Raw genomic sequence first — 22043 nt, 5'->3', positions numbered from 1 at the left:
GCGGCAGGGCACCCTCACCACCAGCAGACTAGATGGAGGGGAGCAACGAGATGCCATTGGGACTCCTGGATGGGTGATATGCTTCCACCTAACCCCTGTCACCCTCTCCCTGTGCCACCCCCCCCCCCCTTCTTTCTCTATTTCTTTCTTTCTTTTTCTCTTTCTCTTTGCCTCTTTTACTATTAATACAATATATCAATTTTTTTGGCACCAACATTTAACCTCGTTTGGTTTTAATCTCATTTTTGGGTATATTTTGAACCTTCAAAGTTCTTTCCGTTTTACACACAGAGACTTACTTTTCTTTGCTCTTCTGGGTTTAAACTGGATCACAACACATAGTTAAGAAAGAAATACCATAAATATGTCTAAGGTAAAGTCCAGAAACCTGAAGTACTTTATCAGCCAAACCATAGATTTTCCAATCCAGTTGGAGGTATGCGAACTAATTTTTAAACCACTGTGCTTGATCTATTACTTGTCTGAACTGTGTATCACTTCACTGATTTTTGAAAAAGTAAATCTTTTTAAAGAAGCTTTTTCCAAACAATGTGACAGCAGACACATTGTTTCAATATGAAACAATATGGGAACAGTGTCATTATTTTTCCACTATCTAAATTAGAAGATAAGCATCCACCCTTCTCAATTCTACTACATGTACACAAGATTTGGGAAATGGGCACTTCCTTCTGAGATTTTCTTTGCATTTTACCTCCAATCAGCATGATAGGACTATTTACCCTTTGTGCTTTTGCAACTGTCTGGACTGGCAGGGCAATACCTGCCTAACCCGGGACTGTAGAGTCAAGCTGTCCAGTGCCATGTGGTTTCCAGGTGCTCACTTTTTTAACGTTACAGATGTTTCGGAAGAGCATGTGAAAACATACAGAAACACGTTCAAAATGATGTCTCTCTATCAGGAGAAGATAGCACCTGGGCTTTAACTTGTCTCAGCAAAAATTCTCAGTGTGAGGGCTCTTTCACCTCTACAGAGATCCCTGCTGCAAGTGTCAGATTGTCACTTGCTACTCCTCATCTATAAGACATTTCCATTTCCTTATGTCCCCTTGTACAAAGTACTGCAAATCAGAGCAATGGAAGAATAGGTTTAAGTCAGAATAACTTGTGCTGAACAGCATTTGAACAGCCTATGAAATGAAGATGATCATCAATATTACATGAGACAGATGAAAATTTGCCTGAGGTACCACAGTGCTCCCAGAGTGTTTGTATAATGCAGGTGGTTACCATACAAACAGAACAGCATGGTAAGTATATGACAAAGAATACCAGAACAAATTAATATAAATAAATCAGACATCTTTTAGTCTGTAGGACTTTTGGTGCTAAAGCCCTACAAAACTGAATTGACTCTTTCACTTCTGAATTTGCTCAAGGGTAATCAAGAACATATATAAAGATCCTAGTCTGCAGATATTTCAATCATTTTATTTCCCTATTCCAGGTTTTTTCAAGTTTAGCATCCAATACAAATCAGATAGGTCATTCAATTGAAAAAAAATGAACATCTGCTTTTTAGTCACATGGAGTGACAGAGAATCTAAGAAAAGAATGACCCTTCTGAAATAATATATTGCCTAAAATTTGTTTTTGCGAAAACAACTTGTGATTGATACTCTTAATGCATGGCTACAAGTCCTCAGTATTTTGTCACTTCATATATTCACATCCATAAGTAAAAAGGGTGGACAGAAGAATGGCTACCACCATGATTCAGCAACAGTTTTCAGTCTTCCCTCTCCCCTTGTCCCATGAAGGGACAAAGTTGCAGAAAATCAGGCCTATGGTCTTCTGTGCAGCAGAAACCAATGCAGCTCTTCAGTAACAAAACAAAGAGTTCAGACGGGCTGATTGCACAGACTGCAGCACAAATGCACGCAGTTAAACGCCCCAGTATCAGCTGAGGAGAAGGCAGAAGGAGAACATGCTGAACCATGGCTTGACTCTTTTACACTCCTTTGCCACTCACAGCCTAACAACAGAGAGGGAGAAGCAGCATGCTTGCACGCAATCAAGAAAACCTGGGGGCTGAACAGGGAAGCTGGAAGCCAGCTGTGCTCTTTTGCTTTCCCATATCCATAATTAGGCCATTTCATTGTTTCTCCTTTTCTTGCTGCCAAACTCCATTTGGAAAAGAAATGTCAGCCCACAAACTCAGTGATTTGGCATGGTTTGAGGAGAAGACACCGGTGACATTTTATCAGGGCCACATTCCTATGGACTGAGCATTACACACACAGAGCAAGTTTCCCCTTCATACGTGCTCCCCTCTAGGTCTGTGTCTTATGCACTGCACTGAAAGGTCTCTACCAACTGCCTGATCCCCCATGCCAGTTCTAGCTTGACCATATCCTCAGCTGGACCTGGGACCTCTCATCCAGATACATCTGATGCGTGGCTGCACAGAGGAGTTATGACTTGGTGGATGCCTCTTAACAGTGTCCTCAGTTTAGTTCTGCTAGAACGCATTTTTCTCTGACTAGTTTCAAGGTTGTTTCCTCAGTCATAAAACCTCCCCCACCTGTCACATAACCTGATTTGGTACCGTTTCTCCATGCCATTTCTGGTGTCTTTTTGCCCACTCACAGTTCCATGTCTATAGCGTTTGACCTAATTATCCCTAAGCTACTTTACAATTTGCATTTTAATTTGACTAAATCTATGCAGTGTATTTATTTACTTTTACTCTTTCCTGCAGTGGAGATATTGTTCTAAAAGAGCATGCCAGTAAATCACACCCAGTATGTCAGGCTCCTTTAATTCCAAAGAGATTCCTTATTCTTTGCTGCCTATTGCCATTTCGCATGTAATTTAAAAACAGCAGGCAGCAATTGAACTCTCAGATCTCATTAATACGTACAAGTCCTTCCAACAAAAAGAAGCAGACTAGAGACTATTTCTTCAAGGTGATGGCCAAATGTGCCAAAGTTGCCTTTGATTTATATTGCCATTGATGCTTTTCAATTACATCACTTCTCTTTATTTGTATGCTGTACTTGTTCTGCTTTATGTAATGTCTCCTTTCTGTGTAAGAACACTATGACAACCTAGAAGCAGCCTTTCATGCTATGCGACTTTATTTTTCAATTCTGTTTTATGCCTGCCTTCAGTAATTAACAACTTCATAAATTATGCCAATGAAGTACAACCTATACTGAAAGTATACTGGAAATTTTAATGTATCACTCATCTTTGTAGCTAATTTAGCCTTTTGTATTGAGACAAGTAGTCATGAAATATATCAAAACCAGTTAGGTCAACAACTATTTAGCCAAGAACAGAATTTAAAAAAAGAAAAAGACAGGGATAGTACTAGAGTAATGTCCATGTTTTAAGAGAAGTCTCAGCTTAACTCTCAAACTGCTTACCTCTCCCTGCCAGATTGGGTTAACGGTGTTACACATGATCTTAGATCTTTTCTCTTGTCCATGATGAGGAAGTGCTGGGAAGATGCTATGTTTTCCAGGCTGGATGGAAATCTTCAGATAAGGATCTGGATTGAAGAACATCCCTTTCTTCAGACCAAAAGCCTGGAAATCTGAAAGAAGGTGAAGAACCTGATTATTTTTCACATTACAGGCATCTGTTCGGGATGCTAGGAACAGTATATAGGGAACTGGTAAGGAACTCAAATAATATAGCAGGAATGTGAAAAAACTCACTGTGTTTATTGTGAGGCAATGTAATGCCAAACCATAATGATCTTGTGATTTAGGATTTACAAATTATTATATAATGAAACTGCAAATTTACAGCCTGATTGTACAGATTGATTCAGCTTCTAAATCAATATTTATGCAACTTCAAGTGATCTACTAATTTTCCTAAAAAGCTGAGCACTTGCTCAGCCTGACAGTAGTGGAAGGACTACTCTGAAAAAGAGATCCAGTCATTTAACGACAAAGTCATGGCATTTGGTACCCAATGGATGTCATTTTTCCTAGGTATCAATTTTACCACTCTACAAATCTTAGCTTTTACACCACTTTTTTTGTACATGAGAAGTCATTTTACATTTTTTCCCACTTTAAATAATTTTCTTCCCTGCATGGGTTAACTTCACCTTAGGAAAACTCTTGACTTGAATGTCCAAATTTTAAGCAGGGCTTTACAGCTGCAGAACTCCCAGGGAGCATAATATGTGTTTTACACACAAAAAATGCCCAGGCACTTATTTGAAAATTTCCCTACAACATTTTGTAGAAAGATACAATGGCCATTATGATCTGTCCCTGTGGAGCCAATGAAATGCAAACTAATCTGCTGGTATATCATTAATTTTGGCTCAACAGACATAGACTGAACCCCTCTGGTCTTCTCCTCTTTCAGATACAGTTCTAAGCTTTCTTTCGAACACATAAGCACTTATTCCTATTAGCGAGTTCAGTAGCTAATTTATTTTCCACCACTCTTTGCATGGAGATTTTCCTCTGTTTAAAGCTTTATTTCACATTGGGCTATAAGCACTGTACTGCATTCTGCCTATTTTCTCTTGCTGTATTGGAGAGATAAAAAGTATTAGGCAAGATGGTTTCCAAAACTGCTTAGATGCATACCTAAACATTCAATTTAAGCACATATATTTTCTTTTAGGCAGTTTTTGAAAACATTAATTTTCACGGTCTTCTAATTCTCTTCTGATTAAAAACCCAATTATTCCAGCAGGTTGTGGGAGACCATGAAAAACCCTCAAGGCAGATATTTTGGATTAATCTGAAAATCCTACATATTGCACACTATCATCAATATTTTTTCCAGAAAATAGCTATATCAAACCCAGTTATATGTTGCTTCCTTAACATATGGTAATATCCAACACAATAAAATGTGCAAGTTAAAAAGAATTGCTTTTCTTTCCATTGGTTTTAATCATTTATTCCACCACAAAATTCATGCTGCAAATATTCAAAAGCTGTTGGACAGATGGTCATGAAACAGACTATATTTTAAGAATCTCATTCTTGAGACATTATCTAACAATTAACAAAAGGAAAAAAAAATACAGGACATCACTACTAAGAGCTTATTTGAAAGTACTTGGCTGAAACTATGTACTGCCATGGTCCTAGAAATGCACAAAGTCACACAAAGAAAACTATCTGCGTCAAACAGATAACACTGATTTTTTCCCCCTTTTTTGTTTTCTGAGTGCACAATCTCTGTGCAACCAGCATGTATCTCATCTAACAGCCGTGCTGAAATCCTATATGGCAAACTCTTTTGCTTTGGAAGTGGTACTGTTAGAAATGCATTCAAGAAATAGAAACCAAGATTGAAAAAGCAGTATGAATGATAAGGGTCAGCAGTGTATTAGTTCAGGCTGCTAACATATGAGAGGAGAGAAAGACCTCTGGGATCTTACTTTCTTTCTCTCTGATATTTCCTCAAGAGTCTGAAACTGAAATATTCATTGCTGTATATGTTTCTGATTTTTTTTTTCCTTCAAAGAGAGAGCATGCTATCTTTGGGTACCACTGAGTAAAGAAATTGTCTACTGATAGAAAATACCTAGTACTCAATTATGGATACTTATGTATCATAAAGAAAATACATTTATGATGACCTTCCAGCCTCTTTCCAGTTATGGGAATTAGAGAACAGCCATGAAGATGAAGGTACTCCTAACCTCAGGTAATAATCTCATTTTTGTATTCGGACGAGGAAAAAAAAAGTAATTTAGCTAAGCAGACAGCATGAAATTTTATTTGTGTAATTTTCTTGCTGAAATTACATGATACAACAAATTTTGTTAAAAATTCAGTTGGAAACTTCAATTTTATTGTCTGAAGTATGAACAGAAATAGCAGAAATAGCTTTCCCAAGGAAAAATATCCCAATTATATATCTCACCCCAAATTCTCATCACCATGAAAAACAGAGCATCAAAACTGAAAAAGCTCTTAATAAAGCTACATGGATATCTGCAGATAACCAGAATTTCATTTAATTTGAAGCAAAATCTATGTGTACGTCCTGTACCTATCTGCTGTAACTTGTTGTTGTAACTCTTACCACTCCTGTGTGACTCCCCAACAGAAGAATCCCAGCTATTCTGCCTTCCCAAATGCAAATGTTTTTCTCTATCATCTTCAGAAAAAAGGTTCAGAAGATACTAAACTTTTAAGTGAAGGTCTGAAGCTAAATCCTTGGTGGAATGAATGAATTCCAGAAGGCTGGGACATACCCTGCTGTACACTGTAGTTTTATAGCACATTTCTTGGAGGCATATGAGGAAATGCTACAAAGATAACTGCTCTATGGTTTGCAAAGGTGTATTTTCATCCAGTCTCTTAAATAAAAAGTTATATACCATGTGGCAGTATCTCATTTCACACTTTAGTGTGAAAGAGGTTATATACATGTAACAGTCTAATAAATGTCAGGCCATGTCTCATGACAGATGACAGAAGGAAGGAATCCAGGTAAAGACAAGTAATTACAGCCTTTCACTGCCACAGACTTGCACTACTTGTAAGTACATGCATCCTCTTTCAGCTAGGCTCTCTTCATTGGAGAAAAATGCCTTGTACTAACTGCTGCCTGCTGTTGTCCCCATGTGACTTATGAATTTGTTCCAACTTCAGAGCTTTCTTTCCATATATGCTGATCTCCAGGTGCCTGGATTGACCTAAGGAAGCTTTACACTAGGTCACTTGCATGCATGTACCCTCTATCCCTAAGGTGCGCCATAGACTCCCCTGTCTGCTTTATAAAGGAGCATTTGGCAAAGCTATTTGCCATACAGCATCATAAACTTTGGGGCACTGGTGACAGGATAGTGATGGAGATGCTTATTTTCGTGGTGAACCAGTGTATTTATTGGAGCCAGGTGGGGATGTCAATTCCAACAACACAGCTAGAACACATCTGTGTTTTACAGTGTTTGATTTTGCCTCAGTACAAGTCATTAAACTTTCAAAAGCTCAGGGAAGAGTCATGTTTTGTCACGCTCAGGAAGGAGATTCTCTGACAGTAACGAAGAGCAAAACTACCATAAAGTTGTTAGTTCAATTCCCTGCAGACATAGCAAGGTATTTGACCAGACCCATGCTCCATATAGGAGCATGACAGAAAAGGATGGATAATCAGATAGAGAACCAGACCCTGGAGCAGTCTGTTTTCTAAATTAATTACATTTACTTTGGTCATCTATATGTCAGAAGTAAGTTAAGGGAGCTGGAAGCTGTTCTCCCCAAGGGATGAGAAGACTTTGCCAATAGAATTTTCCTAGAAATAACACACAAGGCTATTCTGTGCTGTTTATAGATGTATCTCAAGAAGACTCAGTCCGTCTAGTCACTTGATGGTGCATATTCTATGTCACTGAAGTACCCAGAGTCTACAACCCAAAAGAAGGGTCAAAGACTAGTAAGTAGCAGAGCTATTAGTTTTGAGAAACTGATACTGATACTCTAAAACAGATGGCAAATTCCTTCCAAAAAATGCCAAGTATTGAATGTCCTTTGTGTTCCCAAGCACCATCCAAGTGACGACAATTCATGTTTTGCAGGTATCTATACTGGCACTTATGGCAGAAGTTATTAACCCTAAGAAATTCTATAGTCAACCCACTGAATTCACATTTTTCATGTTTAGCATACTAGCCTCACGATCTCAGGACCAGGAAATGAGACATATTCCTCATGAGCCATCTGACCCCTTGAAAAAATGAAGACATCTTAAGTTAGGCCAAACTTGCCCAGAACACACCTAAAAGCAGAACTAATGAAGTTAACAGGACACTGGAAAAGCCCCAGTGTTACCGCAATGATCACAGTCAATTTAGATTATGATCTAGCCTGAGGAATACCAAAACGGAATTCATTCTATGATGTGTTCATTAATGGCAGTAAATATAAAATACTGTCATCTTACTGAGATCCTGATAGGTCATGTATCAAAGCACAACAAACCATCTTCATAATCCATCACCACAAGAGAGTTGCTAATTAGGATGTCAATGGACAGCTCCAGCATTTCCCTTCAGATTTCCTTTGTGAATTCCTGAAGAGCTATCAACTCGGGTTCTTACACTGAAAAAATATACTTGAACAGAACTGGTATCTAGACTGACTACCAATGAAGGAAGGTAATTGTCAGGGTGCTGATATGTCACTGTTCCTTTTGTAGAGTGTTTCTTTTGCCGACCTTGGACAGAACAAACAGAACCTATCTTAGAGGGCAGCAGTTCATCTACAGAGCTGAGCTACCTAAGAGACAGGAATGGCTTAAAAACAAGGAAGAACAAAACTGCTTGCTCAAGATTCAACAGGAGGCACATAGGTACTCCCTCTCAGCCATGTGCTTTTAAAGCAATACAAGCTCTTTTAGTTACTATCAGTGGACCAACATTTCAATAGTAAGAGCACAGGAATATTGCATTTATTGAAATGCCAATTTGACTCATGCAGCAGCGTATGATACCAAACTTTATTGGAAGGAAGTGAGCATGGATTCGCAGAAGTATTGCATCTGCTATTAATGCGATTTCAAGAAGCAAATTTTAAGGAATTTTAGAAATCAAACAGTAATGTGCAATGATAGGAAGTCTTAAAATCCAACACAGCAAACTAATGCAGGGGAATTGAGAAAGATACTGCCTAAAGTACGACAGATGACTGACTTCATCAGCTACCGAATGAGATTCTGTAACTGATGATACGCAAGAGGTTAAATAAAGTGCTCCTTTCTGCTCTTAGAAATCTACAGACATATAGACAGACTTCACTTCTCTTTTAAAATAAAATGCAGAAAAAAAGGCTAGTTTAGTTGCACAAGGAGGTATTTTAAGGTCTGAGATTTAAAAAAAAAGACTAAATAGATCAGATAAACCAAAATGCTTCTGTCACAGGGTTCCCAGACAAAATATTAAAGACAGTGAAAAAGAGGAGAAAATATTTTTTTCTAGCTGTAAATGCTTCAAAGAAAAACAAAAGGATTTCTCATTTGTGTAAAAGAAGGGCAGCAGAGGTATTAGGAAGAAAATAGTTGTATTAATAAATGAAAAAGAGTAGTGGAATTAATTATTACAAAATGTCAGAGAGACAGGCTACCTTTTAAATCATCTTCATCAAGAAGGAAAACACAGAAAAAAGTCTGAACCATTAATGTGAACAGCTTATCACAGCAAGGGGGTGTTTTTATCACTGCAAGTGATTAACCACTGGAGCAAAGTACCATCTTGGTATCCTCAGATACTGACTACACACCTGTCTGTGAGATACGTCTGAGCCACTCACACAAAGCTCACCACCATGGGGCAAGGTGTCCTGTGTTAAATAGGATAATGGAGTACTTTAATTCAAAGCCTTCTGAGGCCTTTCAAACTGGCTGTCTAGAGCCTGGCAGTACTTTGCAGGCACAAGGTGTACAGGAGGTGCTAAAAAGCTACCTCACCTTGACACAAGATCTTATAAGTAAGAAAAAGTAATGGGATTAGTAGTTATAAAGACAGTCACTGGGACTTAAAAAAACTGTTGGAAAATAAAGTGCATTATATATCTGCTTCCTGAACAAGCATTTCATGCTACCAACTCCTGTCATAATGACCTTATACTATTTTCAGTTGTGATTTATGCTCTTCTATAAACTGACAACTGTTTATATAATATCAAGTAATATCAGGTAACTGATATTACCTGAATACCTGGTCTGAAAGCTACACAAAAGCAACTAACAACATTCTCAGAGAGCTGTGATGAGGATAAATGCCTGAATGTTTGTGAAATATTCAGATTTTCTGGCCATTTGTTCCCCAAGAACATTTATAAATAAAGTGTGCAAACACATGAGATATGTGAAATATTAAGACCTGAAAGAAGTTATTTGATGCAACATTGAGCTAGGAGGCATATTATGCAAATCTCATGATAACACTTTCTAAATATACCAGCCAACAAGACTGGTTTTAAGGGCCTTCAGCAAATGCGTTACACTGCTGCTAAACCATGAAGCTGCAGTGATGTGTATCTCGGGAAGCTTAGCGCATTTTTTCCTTCTGTACTTCATGCAGGAAAGCTCTGATGCTTTTCAGCCATCTTACTGGAAGTGTGACATTCACTGGTAAGACTGGAAAAGGCAAGTTTGGAAAGTAAAAGCAAAGTGGACTGCAGAGCTTTATTTAAAGGCTTTTTTCAGTCTAGCTAAATTAGGCTTAAAATATTTCTCTTGGTATTTTAAATAATGGAAGCTATAATAATAGTCATCATAAAAATGATTAAGAAGCTTAATCATGGGAAATTATCTTCCTTGAGATCACCGTTGCCAGTGAACCTATTAATCTGAACCAGTCTTACACAGAACCAACTTCCAGTCTTCAAGGAAGCAAACATGAAATAAAAAACCCTCCTAGTGACACGTGCAAACTCTCTGCTATTTCCATTCTCAAGAAGCTAGCCATCTTCTCATGCCTTGAAGGATCATTTTACACCTTCTTCATTGTTTGACATTTTTATTCAATCCAGAAATCTTTTCTCAAAAAAATCCTCCAGTGAAACCAGCTGGATTTTGTCCAAGCAAATACTCAATAAACTACAGAAAGAATAAAGCACTTTGTCAACAGCTTTTTAGAAAAAAGCCCTGTTTCTTTCTACACAGTTCATTTTAACACAGGGTCTCACTGGACTGTCTCAGCAGTAGAGAAAGCAATACAAGTCATCTGAAATGCACTCATGTTGTTCAGCATTTCTTGGGATTTGGCCTCCTTTGAGATTTTTCTTTCCCATTCTACTAACTTCTCCTTTTTAAAAAATTATGTGGCAGAAGGCATAGCTCCTCTTGCATTCTTTAGATGACAGACTGCTTAGGGCATGATGGCTCTGCGTTGGTGCAACGAGCTCCAGTCACACTAATGCCCTGCCACTTTTTTTTTAACTGCGATTAAATCAACCATAATTTGGAAATCTAACTTTTAAGTAATGACTGTATTAACTAATACAGTCATTATTAGTTAATAATGACTGAAGATGACAGTATACCAAAATACAGATATTGAAAAGGAAAACTCTGTATGAGCCAAAAGGACTTGTGACAAGAGAGAGGTTACTTTTTGCTGAGATAGCAGTGCAAATGGAAAGGAATCCCAGTTCCTTCCAATGCCTCTGGGAGGTCTGCCTTGATTTGCATTTTATTAGCTAGCATAATAGAGATACGATTAGCAATAATTTTGCTTTGAGAGAGACAACATTTTGTTGTTGTGGTGTTGACTAAGAAAGTAATAAATAAATCCTTGTGATGTGTTAATCTGTTAATTTCAGAAAAGACTGAAATGGAACTATTTTGATAACTTAGATTTTTGATAAAATAATTGCCAAATTAGTTTATCAAAGCCTTTCAAATACCTGGCTGTGATGATGTTGTTAATATGGATGTGATATATATGCAGATTAATTGCTTGTGGATCACTGGAATAAGATATCCCAAATGTATTATGAGGTATAGTCTTTGTATACTTTATATCAAGCTGTAAATTAGATACTCTAGTTTATAAAAGGGCCCACTGAGACCACATTATTTAACAGTCTCACAAATTACTACTCTTGACACCTCTTGGCTTACTAGGCCAAAGAATCTGAGAGAATGAAAAACTGTAACTAGTTCTGGGCCAAATTTTCTGTGTAAGATTATTTATTGACGCTAAAAAATACTAAGTCTACTTCTTTATTTCTGTTGAGCTAAACCTGTGGTTTTATCAATTGATGGGTGGATGTCCAGAGTGCAACTTGGCAAAAGCACCATGTGTTAAAAAGCCCTACCCAATCTCAGTCTGATTTGCCATGTATCCTATACAACCTCTCAAGAACCACACTGTCTGCCTAATTAGGAAAAGCACTGACATGCATGCTTAACAGAGGGAAGCTTGAAATAAATCATATGGCCAAACCCAATCATACAATGAGATGCTTGTCCAAGAGTAGGACTTTAAACTTCAAGGTCTATGCCTGTAAAACTTTTGAACTAGGGTAACTTTTTTACTGTGTACTACTTGCTCAAAGAATTTCCAAGTCAAGTCAAGCACTTCTGTCTTCCAAGAGCTAAAAAAATATGGAAACCAACCAGCAAGCATAAAACTCCAAAATGAGAGCCATGCTCATAACCACTCTCTTTTGACAAACTGGTTTCTGTCTACAGACATGATTTACAGATTGTTCTTACCAAAGCCAGATCAAATGGTTCATAGCTGTTACATGGAAACATATTAAGCCTTTAAAACCTGCAGTGATGTGCCAAGTAATGAGGCTGAGCATTCTTCACGAAATGCAGAGAAGTGAGAGCAATCTTCTGGCTCCAGAAGTCTGAGAGTCACTTTTGAGCAATACAGAGAAAGCTTCTGCACCACAGCACATGGATCTGCCTCATGTCCAGACCATGACTGTGGAACGTGCTTTCCAAGGAACAGAGTACTACCACAAACCACATCTTCCTCTGTAAGTAAAGCACATGCCTTTGATCTTGCTTTCCCTGACCTACATATTTAATTGTAAACAGAAGAACCTAATGTGGCCCCAAAACTCTACTTGAACAAGACACTATAGCACATAACTCTCACTGAAGGAAAAGAGTGTGGCAACAATCATAGATATCTTTTCTCTACCTCAGCATTACTTCTAGAGCAACAGAAAAAGAACCCATGCATAAGTATATACATAGACGTACTTACACACACATGTACATTTAAGGTTCTAGTAACTTCAATCCCCAACTCTTTGGGCTTAAAACTTTCATATCAGCAGTGACTTACCTGACAATGAAAAACTTATCAGTCTCCGACTTCCTTGTCCCTGGATTGAGTCTTCATTGGTGATGCTTTTAAAAATCTGCTGGAAGATAAAGAATTATGAGAAAGAAAACAACTCTCGAACAGAGCAATTGCTTAGTAACTGTCTTTTTTACAGATTCTTAGTTAGTTTTACAACCAAGAATCAATTATATGACTAGAGATCAAAGTAATGTTTTTATCTAGGTAATCATTTAACCATTAATGGCCTAAGTCATCCCTTCCTGGAAGCTTTCTCTTAAAAAACCAGAATGATGCAAAAATACTACTGTAATTTGAATATAGCAGTTCTTCACCCAAAAAGGAGCTACTTATTAATCAGGAGATAAAAGTAGTACATAAGGATGGGGATGTGGCTATCACCTCTTGAAACAACTTCCATCTTTATAACTTGTGTGGAAAATCTTGTTCCAGAAAGTTTATTGCATACCTTGGAGAAAGACTTCTGAGAGATTACTAGTACCCTGCATAAAAACCTACTGTGAATTTTGCTAACAATACACATTGAGGGTGAGCTGGGGAAAAAAAAAAAAAAAATCTATTGATTACTCTTTGTACTCCACAGTTCAGTTTTTAATGTCAGTCCTTGGCTCAGTAAGTTTATTGGTGAGCTGCTGTTGTGCAAATTAGGCACCAGGCTGCCTTCTGGCTGTGATCAGAACTGGGAAGCAAGTACACCTATGGGCCAGTGTCTGGGGCATCAGGAGAAACCCACCACCAGTAGTTTTCACGCGGAGTCCCTGAGCAGGGCACAGGAGATGCCATCGGGTGTCAGACTCCAAGTTCAGCAGGGAGGTGGCGCTACTAGTACTGCTTCCCACTGACTTTGGAGTCAAACCAAGTGCTGCTCTGCCCCCGGGAAGCAGCAGCTCCGTGTCACTCTTGCCATTCAGCTTTCAGCCAAAAAAGAAAAACAGCATTTATGCAGTAAAGTTCCAATTTCTGACGGGAAACAGTAACTGAAATCCCACTCAGCTATGACTCATTGCTCGGTATATTAAATATTGTGTAGTCAAGCTTAACTTAGAAAACAAGCTGCTCTCTGCCCCCAGATAATGCAAAACATGGGCAAGTGGGTACTGTAGCCCAGCTAGCAGGGATTAAGCAAGCAGACGCAGATGAGGCCTAGATCAGAAATGTATGGGTTGAATTTAGACATCCTTGTAAAATAATGGTTTCTGCTGGACCTGACTTTTAGTCATAATCATTTTGTTTCTTTCAGACTATCTAAATGGGATAAAGGTACTGAGCAGAGAGGGACTATGAATAAATTCCAGTAGAAACATCCCTATTGGATCACAGCTAATTAGTTGCAATTGCACTGTTGGCCTTCTCAGCAAAGTAGGTTTCAATATATTTATTGAAGCCACCACTGGTTTCTGGATACAGACACATTTAATTCAGAATATATGTGTCTATGGGAATTTTATGACAAGAACTCAGCAACCTTTACCAGCCAAAGTTGTGATCCCATCAAGAAACAATGACATTTCCTTGTCAACATGTATTTTTCATACTATGTCAATGCCTGATATTAATTACCCTTTAATGCTTATTTTTATGGTCTTTTCATGATTTTGTCCAGGATAATAACTGGGCCAACCACTCTAGATATGTGCACATTTGGAAAATGTGCTTTTTTCCGGTCCTTCAACATTACTCCGGGTTTTTTTCAGACCTGCCAAGTATGTCATACATCATGCCAGTATGAATAGTTCAGCAGACTACACATTGAACAAACTGGGGTAGATCTGATGGGGTCCTGCAAACCTGTCCAAAACTTAAAAATATGTTGCCATTAAATGATCCTTCAGGGGCCTTATCAACATTAGTGAAACTGTATGGAGACAGTTATAATAGAGTGTTGTCACAAATCCTGATACAGGTAAAGCATCCTCAGCACGGTCAAACTTGGAAGGCAAAGCTTGCCATTACACAACGGGAGTAATAACACATACAGTCCCGTAAGTGAAACAACAACAAAATAAGTTTATTTGCTCCTGAAGGGTCCATCTGTTCTGTGAAGCAGGTGCACCCCACAGCATCCTGTCAAGGGCTCACCACTCAGCCATGCAATCAGGGGTACTAAAAGCCAGCCCTGCTGTGCAAACAAGTTCCATCCTCGGTAGCTGACCCCTACATAACTCTCTGAGCTGCAGCACTTCATCAGCATGCCAGCCACTTTGAGAATGCCTAGCACTTAATCTTAGCAAAATGCAACACTTGCTGGAAGTTTTTCCAATTTTCTTCTTGGCCAGGTGGATGAGAAAGGGAGTGCATGGCAGAAAGGCTGAAGGAGAGAGGCTTTTGTCCTTGGGTTTGAGACCTGGGATGCACCATTAAAGACTTCATACAACTGAGCCTCCTGTGTAGCTCTACCATCACAAACCTGTGCTCCTCATCCTCCAGTGGTCTGAAGGCACTGGTCTGCCACTCTCCTCACACATACACAGAACCTTCTCACCCGTGACATGGGTCATGGCAGAGCAGGCTCGGGAGCAAGCAAACATCCTCTCTCTAAGAATGGGAAGGGTAATAGGAAGGCCATAAAAGTGATTACATTTTAATATTGGCATTTCAAGAAGTCAGAAGGAACAGCAGGGAAGGAAGGGAGGGGGACATTAAGTCTGATTTTCTGAAAATAAGAAGAGCTATTTGCTGCAGTTTGGATTCACTGCTTTCTAATGCAATACCAGACTGTCCCCAGTTAATGAGGACAAGGCTGCACTTGATGCAGGGCAGAGCAAAAGAGGGTGAGTGGTCACCAGTGCTCACCAGCCACCACATCAACTGGGTTTCCCAGTATCTTGAGGCCTGGGATGGGGACATGCACAGGTCATACTGTCCTGCTTGCCATTAATCATGAAGGAAATCCAGACTGGTTTTAGTGGCTGCAATATAATTACATTGGGAGTTTCGTCACTCTAAGTAAACCTTGAATTTAGTCAGCAGGAGGTAAAAACCCCTCTATCTTCTCAACTGCCACTTAAAACACAGTTAGTTGACAGACAGACAACATTCATCTCATCACTTGACATCCTATGGGCTTGAAGTCCTTCTCACGAAAAGGAACAAATGTGATTTTTCCTCAATAACTTCTGTGCTTTGTTATGCCCTTGAAGTGAGAGCTCAGCCTGAATTAACTTGATATTTTTAGTTTATAATGCCATTTTTGCACATTGTGCAACCCAGCCTAATTATTTTACAAGTCCTGCTGATACAAAACAGAATTAATATGCTTTTACTACATGCTTCTGCTATATCTAGACATGAAGATGGGACATGAGCTGCAACTTCAAGCCTAGCTGAATCTCTCTCCAAAAACCAAAGGCTTCCTGAACTGTGTTCAAACCTCCTGTTGATTTCCTTGCATGCAATTGGAGCCAGCATCATTGCCACTGATGGGAGCACATACATTTAAACAGAGAAGCATCTGTACTTCCTTTAAAATATTCTCCAATAAACACACACTGTAAAATCTTCTGGTTTGTGATAGTTTCCCAGCCTCTGAAGCAAGGCAAAAGACGACTACCAGCATTTGACCGTGATTAACTGTGAAACATGGGAAGGTACCTGAGGCCAGACTGAAGCCTGTTGGGACTTGCTGACCTCAGGAAATGGTACAGCTTTGGTAGTGCTTCTCATTTTTTCCATACAGAGAAAAAGAAGACTGAAGGAGATGACTGAAAGCTAAAAATAATAGTCCTGTCCTGGAATCACTTTTCCTTGTGAGTAGTTCCTGCAAATGCTAGAAGGAAGTTATGTGACCCTGAATGAGAAAGGAGGCAGGTTTCATGCTAGCAAAGGGTGCCCTTGAGACTCCCTTCCTCTTCAGCCATGGTATGTGTTATGAAAAAAAAAAAATCATTTTGAGAAATCCCATAGTATTACAGTCCATCGGTTCTTGCTGAGGCAAAATTCCAAGCACATAACTAAACATTTGTCTAAGCAGAAAGCCAGAAACAGAGATTTCACAACTAATTAAAAATATCTCCTAAAATACCTTTCCCTTCACTAGTCTACCTAAATATGTAGAAGAGTAACAAGGACAATGCTCTTGCCCCTGAAAATAAAGTGGCTTACAGGGCACACTTAGGCTGCCCCTATTCAGCCTCCCTGTTGCTCTAGGTTATGCTGAGGCAAATACTTTTGGATACAGGTACAGTGTAAATAGAGTTCTGGAACAAACTAATTGTTGTAACTGTGCTGTACTAGAAAATCTGCTTTTGGACACCACAGTGACCAGTAACAGTGCAGCATGCTGGCAAAACCTCCTTTGCAGCATTAAATTCCTTTTAGCATGTTTGTCTATCGTGCAGCACAACTTAACTATTCTTAAAGTCCTGCTGATACAAAACAGGATAAATATGATTTTATTACATGCATCTACCACAGCTAGACATGCACAGCTGACAAATACAAGCACTTACTCCTTTTCCCACACATGGAACAGGAAAATACTCTTATGTCTTAGTGTTCTGTAGCACTCTTCTTCACCAGAAGGAAGAGGACATTTTTGCCACTGCGCTCACATGAAGAGATTCAACAAAGCTAAGAGAATTTTCTTTTCCCGTAAGTAGAAGAAACACTTAGGTTAAGTAATCTTACTCTTCACTGACAGCCAAAGCACTTCTGTATCAGTAGCTTCTGCTGCAAAAGAATGGCAACACTTAACTGATATAAATTACCTCACATAGGCCAGTATTTCCTCCATTTAAAAAGAGGAAATTGCAGTGATATTAAAATCAGTGCTGCACTACCTGTTTGCTTCCACTGACTTTATATCATGGTGAACATCATGGGCATGACCTAATGCTCAATATAATCAAGTTCCAATTTTACAAGATGCTAATTAAAACCTAGAATATTTTACACTGACGGCACAGATTGCAACTACAGTAATATCTAACACAGATTAAACAGTCAGGTACTGTAAACTGGCAAAGCTCTAGCCTGGGCAATACTATCTATTCACAAGAGCTTTTCTTTTAAAAAGTAGATCTAAGAACATATCAAAGTATTCAGAAGAGCTCACACTTCCAAGCAGTACTATCCAGACTATAATCAAGATGGAAGTCTACAATGAAAGAAGACTGGAAATCACAAACATAAAGCAGCAAAATACTTTCTGTTTGTACACACTGGCTCTGAGGATGAAAAGCAGTAGATTAGAGCACTGCAAAAAGGGAAGGCTGCAACCTGTGCTTGATTCAAATCAAAGGTGAAAAATAGCCTCAACTTAGCCCCAAACTGCGCATCAGCAAACAGAAAAGGTATTGCTAGATGTGTCAGAGCTAAAGATGTGATGTTGCAGTACAGAAGAGAGGCTATCCAGTCACTGCCTGCACTACACTTGCTTCAAGCTCCAGTTCTCTGTTCTCTGCTTTTCAAGACTACTGAACTTGCCAGCAGATTTAAAGCAAAATAAGTAAGATTAACAGCCTTGCTGATTTCAGTTTACACCAGCTTGGAGCCATTGTTTTAACAGACTATGTGTACATGGCATGGGAGTCCAGAACAGTCCTCAAAAATTTATTCTCCCCTAACCTATTTCTGCTGGCTTTTACTAGTGCCCTCTTGACTTCACTGAATGCTTAACATTAGGTCAACTCTCCAAAACAAGTGGAAAAAGGCTTACATTTTCTACAGTGCAGCAGTGAAGCATCTTATCACAGTAAGAGAATATCAGATATCATCCTGAGTTCACACTTCATATTCTACCATCTTCTTTAGAGAGGGAATTCCTCAGTAGATCTGCAAATGGGTGAACTCCCATTTCCTGCCAGGTGCTGAATTTAAAAATAAACTGTTTTGTAAAATAAATTGACTAAGCAAACACAGACTGAGTGCCTCCTTTTATACCATCGCTTGGCTTCTCCAGTGAAGAAGCTGCTCTGGGATGCAAGGAGCGAATTCTGAAAGGAACAAATGCGGATCTGAGCTCCCTGACTGCCACTGACAGAATTATGTCTATAATCCCAGGCACCACTTTGAAAAATCTACCCCTAATTAGTGGCAGTGCTTCAGCTGCAACCTCCACTCTGCTGACAGAATTATCCAGCTCTTGAATGCAATATATTCCACTTATCCTGTTAGCTTGTTAAGCCATTGTGCTGGCACTGTGGTATTTTTCTATCAGGTGCTTCCAAACAGCTGCCAGCTTCTCCAGCAGCAAACTCCTGCTGGGCACTCTGCCGCCAGCTCATGTCCCTGAAGGACTGTGACCACACACACAGAGGCTTCCCCATGTGCCACTGTCGGAGCATTCTAGCCTTGTAATACACAACCTTCTCAATGCCATTCCCTAATTAAGTGGAGAACTTGCCTTTTGTGGGCATATGACAATTGCCCTTTCTCTGCAGAAAATACTTTTTGCCCCATCCTGCAGCACTGTTTATTTATTATTTCATTTATTCCCAGAAGACAGAAGCTTTTCATTCCAAAACTTTTGTCCTCGAAACCCCTTAAATAGGTAGCAAGGAAGTGAGTAAATTTTTTCCCCCCCCATGGAAAATGTTACAAATTCTTTCACCAGATAACAAACTGTGGCAGCCAAACTAAAACACTGGAGAAAACCCTGCTGCTTAGTATAATCAGTGAAGTCCTCTAGAAGGCAACTATCAACAGGCTTACGACAAGAGGACATCCAGTGAGAGTACATACCAAGTATATGGAGGTTTCCATGTTGGCATGAAGCTATTTCATATTCCCTGACCAATCCTGTGTGTGTAGAATGCTCTTTCAGCATAACCAGAATCTCAAATAAGGATGTTAGGAGCAAACACTTCCAATTAAAACAAAATCAAGGACTGAGGCAAGAAACCAGTATCTTCCACAGAGTCCAATATTTTTTTCTTCCAAAAATTTATTAAATTCAGATTTTTAACTGTATCAACAGCTCTGCCTAATAAACTTCGGTTATCCTTTGGCAGCAGAGGAAAAGCTCTGATTAGAGATTCTGGTCTTCCATCACTCTTTGAAACTTAATTTAAATAAAGTCTTAGATTTTCAGATACTTAAAGACAATCACACATGCATGTGGTAGGCTTTGGTTTGCTGTTTCTGGGTTGATGGCTGGACTATATCTAAGCAGCAGATCTTTTACTTATACCTATCAAACTTCTGGGAGGGCCATTTTCCACAGCATATCCCACCAACTGCCCCCACACTGGTTCTGAGACTGAATGCTATTTGACACTAATGACCCTGTGAGCCTTAAGAAGTCTCTCAGCAAGGTAAGTGGTCTAAGACATGACAGTGTTTTACAGCCCCAATGTTCAAAACAAAATCTGGTTTAGTTAGCAGAGAAGGTGGCTTTTTGTGGTTGCTAAACAGTTTTGTGCTTCCCAGTGTTACCACCATCCACTAAAAAAACCTACAAGAAAATCTGAGGTAATGATCAGATTTACACCAAGGAGCTGCCTAATGCAGAACAGGATTGACCTTGTAAACCTGACAGGTCCATACATAGAGTATTTATGTGCTTAAGCACTCTTGACAGCAAGAACTGATTGTAAATATTATCCTCTCTGGAACAGCTAAGCGATATCCTGCAAGCCACTGAAATAACTGGGAGCTTTACCACTGACAGATGAAGAGGCCTACTGGACACTGATTGGATCATGTAATTTTGCATAAAAGTTGCCCCACAGACTTCAAATTCAACCTTTTCATGAAAACACTTTGTTTGTATGGAGAATTAAAAAATTGCTGCCAACACCTTTTCTCTCTGCCTAGAAATGACCAGTCACCAAAACATAGGGCAAATATAGTGAAAACACTGACACATCCACGATGTCTTTGGAAGGTAGGAAACTATTAGACAGCAGCTGCCTTCACTACAGCTTCAGAAACTCCTCAGTCTTGTAACATAGTTTGGATGGGACAAGTGCACAGATGAGTAATGCTGACACGTGAGGGAGAGAGCCCTATCTTTCAGCTAAGCTATGTTTGAAGAAGGGCTCAGAGCATTAGTCATGCTGTCAAATCGTGTGGACAAGGGAACTGAGTCAATGACCCTTTGCAGTATAAAAGAAGCAGCTAGGCAGCAAACAATGCCCATTCTTCTAAATGAATGCCTCAAATACCAGTTCAACTGTGAATACCTTTATTTCCAGAAGTGAGTTACAGACACTTTACTTTCAACCTTGGGTCCTACTTTGGGCAGAAATGAGGTGGCTGTAGATTTATAGACTGAATTTAAAAGTAGAGAAATATCTGTGCTACTTCTAAAGTCTCTCAAACTTGCTGAATTCCTAATAAAACATTTTACTACACAGAGCATTTTTCTAGTTATGATGCCACAGAAAGGACAAAGCCGAGAAGAAAAAAAAATCTCCTTTTATAGTATTTACAGTCTCACTTAGTTAATGCAGCCTCATTCACACTCTGTTTCTCCTTTTAGCAGATCCCTTAGACTCAGCAGAAACTGCTTATCTCACCTTGGTAAACCCATTGGTTTTTTTTGTTTGTTTTGTTTTTTGGTTTTTTGTTGTTGTTGTTGTTGTTTGCTGATTTTGCTATTTATCTGGTTTTGTGGTTGTTTTATTTTAGTATTTTCTATTTAAAAATAGCCTTCGTTTTTCAACTGGCTTCTGCTGTCCACAGCATTTGATGTTTTGTTTTTCCTTAGGTTGCTGCTTTCTAGAACAGCAGGCTTTAAAAAGTCAACAGCCTTCTCCACTGAAGTGGGCTTGTGGGAATACTGATTGTAATCAAACTGCCATAGAATGAACAATGTTGGAAGAGATCTCCTGAAGTCACCTGACCCTTCAGTCAAAACAGGTCGAACTTAGAGCAGGCTACTCAGGGTCCTGTCCAGTTCATTTCTGAGTATCTCCAAGGAAGGAGATCCCACAAGCACTCTGGGAAACCCATTCTAATGTTTGACTACCATCTTGAGAAAAAAGATATTCCTGAAGCCTAATCAGAATGTCTCTTATTGCAACTTGTGTCTATGACCTGCTGTGCTGTGAGTAGAGTCTGCCTCCTTCCCTACAATATCCCACTAGGTAGTTAAAGGCAGCAGTAACATTCCACGTAAGACTTCCCTTAAGACTGAATAAATTAATCCAGCTCTATTGCCACTCCTCGTACGTAAAGTCCAGTCTGAAGGATGAAGAAAACAGAGGCCAGACTCATCCTGAAAATGACCGTGGCAGGGCTTTACAGCAAACCTGAGGTATGGCAACGACTTCTGGGGAGAAGCAGCTTTTACAAAATCTGATCTCCAGTAACAGATGAA

The 22043-nt window shown here is 39.2% G+C and overlaps 1 protein-coding gene across 8 annotated transcripts in view; it reads right to left on the bottom strand.

Moving 5' to 3' along the window:
• HECW1 (HECT, C2 and WW domain containing E3 ubiquitin protein ligase 1) overlaps positions 1–22043 on the bottom strand; it is a 272346-nt gene that overhangs the window by 90264 nt on the left and 160039 nt on the right. For 5 of the 8 annotated variants that reach the window (XM_032103814.1, XM_032103793.1, XM_032103833.1 and 2 more), the window contains 2 exons: positions 12764–12842; positions 3393–3562 (listed from right to left, as the gene is read on the bottom strand). In XM_032103814.1, coding sequence (XP_031959705.1) covers positions 3393–3562; positions 12764–12842 — 249 coding nt within the window. The remainder of the gene's footprint in view (positions 1–3392; positions 3563–12763; positions 12843–22043) is intronic. The other 3 variants (XM_032103802.1, XM_032103861.1, XM_032103853.1) reach the window with 1 other exon arrangement.

This window comes from Corvus moneduloides, chromosome 1 (assembly GCF_009650955.1).
Source record: "Corvus moneduloides isolate bCorMon1 chromosome 1, bCorMon1.pri, whole genome shotgun sequence".
In the NCBI taxonomy this organism is placed as follows: Eukaryota; Metazoa; Chordata; class Aves; order Passeriformes; family Corvidae; genus Corvus; species Corvus moneduloides.
Note: the sequence above shows the minus strand (reverse complement) of the source record. Positions and strands in the feature narration are given on the sequence as shown.